At 45.8% G+C, this 10,649-nt stretch overlaps 1 protein-coding gene and 1 long non-coding RNA gene across 2 annotated transcripts; both read right to left on the bottom strand.

Moving 5' to 3' along the window:
• Positions 1-468: 468 nt before the first annotated feature.
• On the bottom strand, positions 469-2,030 carry LOC105501031. Its single transcript, XR_001000121.1, has 2 exons — positions 1,821-2,030; positions 469-849 (listed from the first exon to the last, which is right to left on the bottom strand). It is a non-coding gene; the product is annotated as an uncharacterized LOC105501031 (long non-coding RNA).
• Positions 2,031-2,976: 946 nt separating this feature from the next.
• Positions 2,977-4,919, bottom strand: LOC105501200. The gene is made up of 3 exons (XM_011927031.1): positions 4,779-4,919; positions 4,292-4,599; positions 2,977-3,432 (listed from the first exon to the last, which is right to left on the bottom strand). The coding sequence occupies exons 1-3, from the start codon at positions 4,917-4,919 to the stop codon at positions 3,207-3,209; spliced, it is 675 nt and encodes a 224-aa protein (XP_011782421.1). The 3' UTR covers positions 2,977-3,206.
• Positions 4,920-10,649: the final 5,730 nt, after the last annotated feature.

The following is a 10,649-nucleotide window of genomic DNA, read 5'->3' as shown; positions in this document are numbered from 1 at the left end:
TGACACTGAAAACCATACATATACACACACACATATATATACACACACACACACAAATACATATAGATATAGAAAACAAGCTGAGTTAAACTGTTATCAGGGTAAGCTTCAAAGACTGGCATGTGAGATGACATTTTATGTTCTTACAAAAGTGTGATGGGGGGCCGGCTCCCTTGTTTATGTTAGACCTAACTGTGATTATTTTAAAATGAACAGTGAAGCAAAACTTTTAGGATATCAAGAGAAAGCAGTTAGCTAAAAGAGTGGAGTTTTTAAAAATATGTTATTCAAAACAATATTAAACGATATTCAGATATGATTCACTCAGACTTCAGCTCCTTACTACTTGTAAGTGTTCTTCCCTCTGCAAATGTCCGAGCAAATCAGACCAGCACACACCCACTGGAGAAGAATGGTATTCTAAAGCTGCTTCTGTTTTTTTTATTTTTGGCAGAAATGATGGAAATGTTAAAATTCAGTAATGATTTTATTACCTCATTTGAGATCATTTCATTCTCTTTTTCCAGTAGCAATAGCAAATTGGTTAAGAAAGCAAAATCCAGCAGTTCTCATACAAATATTGCAAGAATTTTGTTAAAATATTTTAGGTACGTGGTGATTTCAGAATATGTATTATTAGAGTACCTTTAGCTGCTGTACAAATACATCCAATGTTTGTATCTTGGCTGAAGTACAATAAAAGCTTATCTGTCACTTACAAAAGCGCTCGAGGCAGATGTTCCCAGTTGGCAAAAGCAGCTGTCCACCCTGAGCACCCAGGCTAACAAAGGTTCTGCCACCTTCACCATGAGGCCTCCAAGGTTGTCACTGTCCTCTCATAGCACTCAGCTGGAAGCGGGGAAAGAGAACAGAGGACTACTCATTAAAGGCTCTTATGGGGAAGTCCTATATGTCACACACATCACCTGCATTCCCATTCTACTAACTAGAATACAGTCTCAGGGTAAATATTAGGGGCTTCAGGCTTATGAAAGAGAATTTGGCCAATTGACTCAAGAAAAGATATAAAGGAAGCTGGCTGTAACAAGAGAAAAATATTCCCAAGAAAATTAAATTATTAAACATAATTAAAAGTCATTCCTATATTCCATATAGGAAGCAGTAAATGAGTGGAATGGACATGGCAGAAAACTAAGAAAGCATTATAGATGGCAAACTGGAGGAACACTTTCGGAATGCCAAGAAAGAGCACCAAGAATTAAAACTATTTCCTTAATTCTAAGATGTCTGTGTTGCCACATCACCACTTCTGAAATCAGGCCAAGTCTTGCAATCACTGGCATCTTACAATCACCCTGGGCCAGGGAGCTGCCATGGTGAAGTCATCAAGACCTGGGCATGGGTGAACTTGGTCTCAGCTGTTCATGTTATTAGCACTTTAATTGAGTTGTATACATTATTGCAATTACATGTGAGTTTAATTGCCATTTAAAATGTCTTTTAAAAGATTACACTATGGTTTGGCATTGAAACAAGAAGTTATTATGTATGCAGAAAGGCATGGAATTCAAGCAGCAGGATGTAATTTGATATTACTGAAGCAAATGTCTATTATTGAACCAACCACTGCAATTCTTTTTATTTTATTTTTTTTTAAGAAAAACTAAGTGCTTGACAGGACCCAAGAAAGGAAGGTATCCTTAAGTAGAAGCTGTGTTATGTTTTGTAACTGAGACTCATGCAAAAAGAATTGCCTGTCACATGCCAAACAATGCAACCAAATGCAGGAGCAACTGCCAAGTCCCTCAAAATAGATGAAGTCTATCAAAATAAGATAGAGAATAGTGTGAGCAACTTACCAATTTCACAGGACTGTAATCATGGCATTATGTCACAGTTTAATTGGCAGCATTTTTTCTTCTTTAGTTGTACATATAATCATAGTGCTTCTTACAACAAATACTAGCTTAGATTCAATAAAATACAGTACTTTAAAAAGAAGACGATAGCTGTGGAAGACCAGGAATAGAGATTGAGCCTAAGAGTTATGTTTCTGAAGAAGAATCTAGAACAATCAAAAGAGAAACAATAACTGAAGATATAATTAAAGAAAACTTTCCAAAAAGGGAAAGGGGAAACAGAGGAATGGACTCAGTTCACCAGGTTCCAGGTAAAAGTAACCAAGAGACGCTCAAATCCAGAAATATTCTGACAAGTTTTTAAATTACAAGCAAATTTTTAAGTGTTTTCTACGTACATTCAGACCAAAAGAAAAAGGAAGTAAGCAGGGAAGGAAGGGAGGAAGGAAGGGAGGGAGGAAGGGAGGGAGGGAGGAAGGGAGGGAGGAAGGAAGGGAGGGAGGAAGGGTGGAAGGAAGGAGGGAGGGAGGGAGGAAGGGAGGAAGGAAGGAGGGAGGGAGGGAGGGAGGAAGGGAGGAAGGAAGGAAGGAAGGAAGGAAGGAAGGAAGGAAGGAAGGAAGGAAGGAAGGAAAGAAGGGAAGGAGGGAGGGAGGGTGGGAGGGAAGGAAGGAGAAAGATGGAATGAAAATTGTGCTGACCTTTGTCTCTACTACAATGGAGGAGTAGCTTACAGAGTTTTGATATGGAAAACACCTAGATGAAAATTTTACTCACAAATAAGTTTAGTTTTTGAGGACAGACAACCAAAAGAGCTCAGAATGTCTGCCACTCACATATTCTTTAAATCACTTTAAAGTATATTTCGACTGCCCAAACGATGACCTAGAATTACTCAAGAATGGAAAAAATAGAGTGTCAAAGGACTACCAGTGAGTGTTGAAGCCAATTACACACAGAGAGTTGGTCTAAAATAGTTGTTTAACTATGGTCACAAGACAGAATATGTGTCAAAAACACCCTAGAACCAAGAGACGACATACAACATCAAAAAACAACGCATGAATAATCTGATCCCAAGTCCATAAACGAATCAGCTTCAAACAGGAAATGAGAACAGAGGGAAATAAAAGTGTACGGAATTCACCCTACACAGTTGTGAGCTTAAAAATACCAGTTTACTCTTGACTTTGACAACCGGAGAAATATTGATTGGTGCCCACATCCATTTTTAGAAACTCATTACGTAGGAGAGTAGGGGCCTGTCCTTTAAGAGCTAAAACCTCACTCCTGCCTCAAGGTATTTACAGTTTGAAGATCTCTAACCAACACACAGGATAGGTTTTAATTTGTTACAAGAATAAACAAATGTCAAAGTCCTTGAAGAATTTAAGGTTTTGTGCAGAACCAGGCCTCAAATGCTGTTTCAATGTTACTGCCCACCAGCATTTTCCATTCCTTCTGGTAAAGTCTCCTAAAATCTGGTATGAAAGGACGGCAGTCCCTGGTCACTGTGGTGCCCTCTGTACCTGACAGCAGGGTCCTCTTGATGTCAGTCTGCATTGTGACAATCCATGAACCGGACTGCCCTTGTTTAACAGCATCACTGGTGTCACTGAGAATGAGACACACAGATTTGGATTGCAGGGAAGCTCTCACGGTAACCATTACACACACAGCACCGAGACCTGAAATCAGTACACAAATACCAGATATTTTCCTTTCAGAATTTAATTTAATGCTCACAATCACCATCCAAGTAGGCGGCATTTTTCCCATTTTACAGATAAGAAAACTGAAGTTTAGAAAGGCTGTTTTTCAGAATTACAGAGCCAGTCAACAGATGGCAGAGAGGGGTCTCCAAGCAAGGAATTTCTGGCTCCAAAGTTCACGGTACCCTACCACACTATTTTCTTAATTCAAAGAAAGAAGTTACAAGGAACGGAAATGGAGATAATAATTTTATAATTTATTACAGCACTAGTAAAGATGCTGCCTCTTTTACGAAGTAATAATCCAATGAACTGAACTAATCATACTGTGCTAGTACCCCATTAACCCTCTCTAAAACATTCACAAAGTGGATACAGGGCTGCTCCAGGGCCAATGAGTTTTCTCTCTAAAGTAAAATTCCCAGGGAGCGCTCTGGTCTCTAAGGCTTGATTAGCAAGTACCAATTAATGCGCCTTCAGTCCTCTTTGTGTCTTGAGCACTGAGGGCTAACCCTTGCCTTGCCGACAAAGATGAGATTAAATCATTGACTCACCCTAAAGAGCTCAAGTTCTAATGCACTGCTCCCTCCCAGGGCCTTGAATAGAGAACAATCTTTAGGACAAAAGACTGCATCTCTAATAGTGACATTTTAGACGTCAGCAAAGGAGATATTTTTAAGTCACACATAGACACACAAATTTTCCACGTCACACCTTATTGAGACAGTGGTTCCTCATCTGGTGCCGAGGACCGCGGCGCACCTCGGTGTTAACGTCTTGCCCCGCCACAAACCATGGGTACAGACCAAACCAGGGCGTGCAATGCCCGGAAGACTGGTCCAACCCCGGCGCTCAGGCCTGCAACCCCTGGGAGGCGTGGGCGGCCGCTGCCAGCACCCCGACTCTGTCGCTGCGTCCCCGCGGCTCCCCCTCTCCGGGGTCCGCCCGGCCAACCCAGGCGCCCGCAGGAGGGACCACGCCCGCCCGGAGCCGGCGCGTCCCCGCCCCCCGGGACGCACCGTGGCTGCCAGAGGGCCGCTGCTGCCACCTCGTGGCCGCGTCTCCCCGAACTGCGCTCAGCCGCCACGCCCAGAAACCCTCCCGGAGGACGCTCGGGTCCGAGTCCAGTGGGCCTGGGAGGTGGTGACTCTCCTGGCAGGGGCTTCCTACGGAAGGAATCGTCTTCCTCTCGGGTCAGTCACGCCGCGCACCCAGACTGGAGGTGGAGATGAGCGCTTCCAGCACCGACCTCCGCTAGGGTTCCAACGGACACGTGCTCCACCCCCCTTCCCCGTCTGGGGATCCGAAAAAGCCACACAACCTGGCCCCAGGCACAACGTATAACAACTAGGACCCCCAGATCTGGGCGGACCGGCTCTATTTGGGCCATCCTGGATGGCTGAAGAATGCGAGTTAGAGCGGAGATCTTTGAACTCAGATTCAAATGTCAGACCCACTGAATTAGAATCCCCTGGGCAGAGGCCAGGAAACTATTTTTGCAAAGTTCCCCCAGGTGATCCTAATGGTCAGGCAGGTTGGGGACCCTCCCAGTTACAAAATCTAGATGACCTTTTCAGGTTACCCACACATGCACAGAAACACACACCCCTGGGTCTATGAAAAGGCAACAATATAAGGTTGTGTGCTTGAAATGAGAAAGATTTCATGACAGCTCATCACCTAGCCCCGGAGTTTCCAACCTTGTCTGTTTATCACGCCCTTAATGTCTCAATGCTTTTTTTCACAGTAACCCTAGGCCTAAAGAAATACTTAACTGTTCTGTGTATTAAGTAGCTAGACCCAAAGTAAGAAGTATTTCTGTCCTAACAACGTAGTAGCTACTACAAAAAATAATGCATATAAAATAGAAACAAAAATTATTCTTAGCCACAGCTTCTCACTAATGGGATGTGTGTGCTTTTTGGGCACTGCGCAACTTCTCAAACCTTGGAATTGGATTAGACACTGCCACCCTCATTCCCTATTCCATACTGATTTTTCCCATAGTACATGTTTTATGTCATAGCAAATGACAAAAACGGAAAATGTAGCTTCTGAAAAATACGGTTTTATCAAAACACATGTAGGGCAGGCTGGGCGCGGTAGCTCACACCTGTAATCCCAGCACTTTGAGAGACCAAGGCAGGTGGATCACTTGAAGTTAGGAGTTCAAGACCAGCCTGGCCAACATGGTGAAACCCTATCTCTACTAAAAATACAAAAATTAGCTGGGTGTGGTGACACGTGCCTGTATTCTCAGCTACTCAGGAGGCTGAGGCAGGAGAATCTCTTAAACCTGGGAGGCGGAGGTTGCAGTGAGCCAAGATCACACCACTGCACTCCAGCCTGGGCAACAGAGTGAGACACCATCTCAAGGAAAAAAAAAAAAAAAGTAGGGCAATCTAATGTTGAGTCTGCAAGCTATCCTGCACTGCTTAGTAGTTTGCATGGAGCCCCACAGAAGTTGAGTCTTGCCTTTGACCTTTAAAATATCCCAAAGAGCCCCTCCAAATTCACAGCAGCACCAAGAACACCTCAGCACAGAGTTAGGGAACATGCATGGACCTCGCTCCTGCTCCTCTCCTCATCCCATACTCCCCAGAGTTCACAGTGCGCCCCCTGCAAACATCTTCTTTCTTGCCAAATGCTTTCCCACCTCAGCACATTGTGCCATTGCTCTTCTCTCTGCCTGGAATGCTCTTCCTCGGGTCTCCGCAGGCCCAGCTCCTTCTTGGCCTCCAGGTCTTGGTTCAAAGACTACCGTGCTCCCTAAAGCCTCTTCAGGCCTCCCACCAAATCACTTCTATCCTATGGGCCTGTTTCCTTTTCTCTGTAGCTTTTGTCACTATCTGAAGTTATCCTGCTTAGTTTACTTACTTATTTTCAAGCTTCCGCACCAGAATGTGAACTTGATGAGAACACAGACTTGTTCTTACTGTTTCCCCAGAACCTGGAACAATGCTTAGCAATAGGTAGACAATAAATAATTGTTCAATGAATGACTGCAGCCACTACACTCAGCTCAGGGAGATAAAAGGTAAAAAGAATGTGCTTTACATGTGCTGTCCCCTTGGATCTTCACAACACCCTTTGGAAATAAATACAAATAGACATGATCAACCCCGTTTAATAGGTGAGGAACTCACATTCAAAGAAGTTAAGTGTTCAAAGCTGCACAGCTGAAATGGCAGAGCCAAGATTCAAGTTCATGTCTACTTGGCTGCAAAAGCTGCTTTTCATAAAATCACATTAACATCATGTTGGATACCTTCGATACAGACAATAACTATTTTTTTTTTTTTTTGAGATGGAGTTTCACCCTTGTCGCTCAGGGTGGAGTGCAGCAGCGTGATCTCGGCTTACCGCAACCTCCATCTCCCAGTTTCAAGCGATTCTCCTGCCTCAGCCTCCTGAGTAGCTGGGACTACAGGCATGAGCCACTACACCGGCTAATTTTTGTATTTTTAGTAGAGACAGAGTTTCATCATGCTGGCCAGGCTAGTCTCAAACTCCTGACCTCAGGTGATCTGCCCACCTCAGCCTCCCAAAGTGCTGGGATTACAGGCGTGAGCTACCACACCTGGCCAACATTTATTTTTTTTAAAAAAGTTTAACCACATTGGCTCCCATTATCCCACTATCTACCTAGAAAAGGGAATAACAACAATGGCAAAGTCAAGAAATGTAGCCTAGGGGCTAATAGAGCCCCAGAGTCCTTAGAGAAACTGGCCCATGTCGGCATTTCCCCACTCGAGGTCTCAGCCCCTGCCTCCAGTAGAAAATAGCAGAGGTGCCCACCTGGGAAGGACTTGCCTTTATTATTCCTCTGGCCATAGCTGCTACCAGGGAGACCTCTTGCAGACATATCTTCTGGCCTGGCCCATGTTACCCTGTTAACCTAATGACACGTGTAACTCTCATTGCTGATTACAACTGCCGAGCTCCTGTTGATGATCCTGACAAGTAAGAGGTGAACTCACACGCAGCTGCAATCAAGGACATGATGAGCACACGCCCTGAACTCATCTGCATTCCCCAGGAAATGTTGGGTTGCCTTGACCCCCTGGGAGGAACTGTGAAGGATCCCCATAGGCCAGAGCTTGGATGGCTGGATACTGAGTTTGAGACCCTCGTACAAAGAAAGGGAGATTAAAATTTGTTCTCTAAAGTCAAGGGACTTGTGCTTGTCAATTTCCCCTCTTCATATGGCTTGGTTTCCCCATGTTGCTCTTAAACAGGGTGGTTCAGGCAGGAAAAGAATTCAGCTCTTCCCTCCTCACCTCTATACTCCCCTTGGCCTGGCCCAGCTATAATTTCTGCTTATTCAAGACTCAGTAGTGTTGGTGCCGCCTCTGGCAAGCCTGCCCTGGCCCCTGAGACCTCTCCTCTGTGCTCAGAATAACCCCCATACGTCACTGGATCCTGGTACCTGCCTGGCTGTATTATAATTATCTAAGTGTGGGTCTGTCTCCCATGCAGGCTGTGAGCTGAACTGAGGTGGGAACTGTGACCTATTTACTGTTATGTTTCCAGCTTAGCACCATGCCTGGCACAGAGTAAGTGGAATAAATATCTGGGCTAATGGAGTTGCTGAATTACCAGACTACGTGTTCTGACAGGTAGTTGGGAAGATAGGATCAACATAGTTCTAGACTCTGCTTTGCCAACATTCACAAGTTCCTGGAAGACCTTAGAAGTCATCTAGCCCCGTGCACAGGTTCCCACATCCTGAGGTCCCTGCACTGGGAAGGGTGATCTGCCAGAACTACAAAGGCCAAGGGAATAACTTCGCAGGAAAGCCTTGGCCAGAGGCTACTCTCATTTCTGAAGGCTCTGAGCCTATCTCACTGACCATTTAGAACAAATTGTTCCTGACTCAACTTCATTATCTTCTACCTGGGGTATAGGAGCCCCAGCCTCCTCAGCTCTGCATCAGGTCATTGTTATCGCTCCCTTGTGGGCTTGCCATGTCACTTCCACAAGCAGCAGCAAAAATCACTTGCCAGAAAAAATGTCAGAAAAGCAATTAACATGAGTCTGGGAAGGAAGAAAGAAGCAACACATAAGAACAAAGGAGATGGCCCCTCCCTGCAAAGTCTGTGATTGGCTGCCAGGGAAGCCAGCTCCGGGAGACCTGGGGATTGGGCTTGAGCCATCAGCCTCTGCCCGTGGTGCTTTACTTCACAAGCACCAGAATCCCTTTAATCATGAGCAGGAAGCTTGACTGCTGTGGGAACCCAAAGGGACCACCTGAAGCCGGTGATGAGAGGGGCTGCAGTTCCGGAGAAAGGCAGAGTCTCCCCAACTGCCTGCTGAGGAATGCAGCTGCTCTGCAGCTGAACTTGGAGAGGTGAGAAAGAGAATAGGCATTTAGGAAACGAGAGGCAACCCACTGTCTGAACCCTGAAGGTCATGGGGAGATACAAGAGACAGAGAATAGGCCAGGCGCGGTGGCTCACACCTGTAATCCCAGCACTTTGGGAGGCCTAGGTGGGTGGATCACGAGGTCAAGAGATTGAGACCATCCTGGCCAACACGGTGAAACCCCATCTCTACTAAATATACAAAAATTAGCTGGGTGTGGTGGCATGTGCCTGTAATCCCAGCTACTCGGGAGGCTGAGGCAGGAGAATCCCTTAAACCCAGCAGGCAGAGCTTGCAGTGAGCTGAGATCGCGCCACTGCACTCCAGCCTGGTGACAGAGCAAGACTCTGTTAAAAAAACAAAGAACAAGGAGGGAGGGATAGACAAAGAGACACAAACACAAAAGGAGAGACGAAAGTCGACAACTTTAAAAAGAACTTTTAAACAGAAGGAGTTTTCACCGTCAGTGAGAGTGTGAGGGGCCTCCCTGAGAGTGGGGGAGGATTATGAAAGCATTACCAAAATGTTCTAGATCTCACCCTGGAGACCACAAAGTCAGACCACATTTACATTCAGTTCCCAAACTGGGATCATCCAAGCTCTCACCAAGCTGTGGCAGCAGGTCCTGCAGCCTTCTCTGAGAGGCAGCATGGCCTCAGGGACTCAGGAGCCAGCCCCAAAGCGGAAGTCCCTCTGCTGCAGCCCCCACCTCAGGCTGCCACCATGGCACTCATGAGCTCACCATCTGCAAGGTATGGCTGCCATCCACCATGGCTTTCACCACCACTGCCGCTCTGGCACCTAAGGAAGACCTGCCCTGACCCCCACTTCTCAGTCCTTACTGTGGGATGCATCCCTCCCCAGTGCCACACTTTTCCCATGGATTTCCTCGAGAATTGGAGGCTACAGAAGGAAACTGTGTGGGGCCTAGAGCAGTCTAAAGCCCCTGACCCACCTGCCTTGTACCTCAGGCCCACCAGCTTTACAGGGCCAGAGGTCAGTCATCTCCCACCATAGAAATAACTGACACCTTCGCGCCCCAGAGCCTGAATCCGAGGGAGATGTGGCTGCCCCCTAGCCTACGGCCCCCGGTCTTGGGGGATGATGCTGGGTTCCTGAGTGACCCTGTGGAATCAAGGAGCTCACCTACTCCCCAGAGGCTGCTAAATGAGGGAGAGAAATAATCCACAACATTTTTTAAACCACTGTATTCTTGGATGTTTTTCTTACAACAGCTTTGCCTTGCACCCTAACAAATAACAAGAGCAGGCAGTTTCCTGGCAGGAGTCGCATCTGATTTCAGCTCACAAGACAGCCAGCCCTCCAATCCTGGGGTTCCACAGCTGAAGATTTTCTATCTGCAGATATGAAAGATATTTCATATAGATAGAAAATATTCCAAAACAAACCAAAAATATAGAAAATATTCTATTTAGAATATTTTCGAAAATATTCTAAATATTTTAGAAATATTAGATAGAAAATATTCCAAAACAAACCAAAAATATATATAACAATAAGAAAACACAGGCCAGGCACGGTGGCTCATGCCTGTAATCCCAGCACTTTGGGAGGCCGAGGCAGGCGGATCGCCTGGGGTCGGGAGTTTGAGACCAGCCTGACCAACATAGAGAAACCCTGTCTCTACTAAAAATACAAAAATTAGTGGGCATGGTGGCGCATGCCTGTAATCCCAGCTACTCGGGAGGCTGAGGCAGGAGAATCGCTTGAACCCGGAAGGCGAAGGTTGCGGTGA

Source organism: Colobus angolensis, unplaced genomic scaffold (assembly GCF_000951035.1).
Source record: "Colobus angolensis palliatus isolate OR3802 unplaced genomic scaffold, Cang.pa_1.0 Scaffold7, whole genome shotgun sequence".
Lineage (NCBI taxonomy): Eukaryota > Metazoa > Chordata > Mammalia > Primates > Cercopithecidae > Colobus > Colobus angolensis.
Note: the sequence above shows the minus strand (reverse complement) of the source record. Positions and strands in the feature narration are given on the sequence as shown.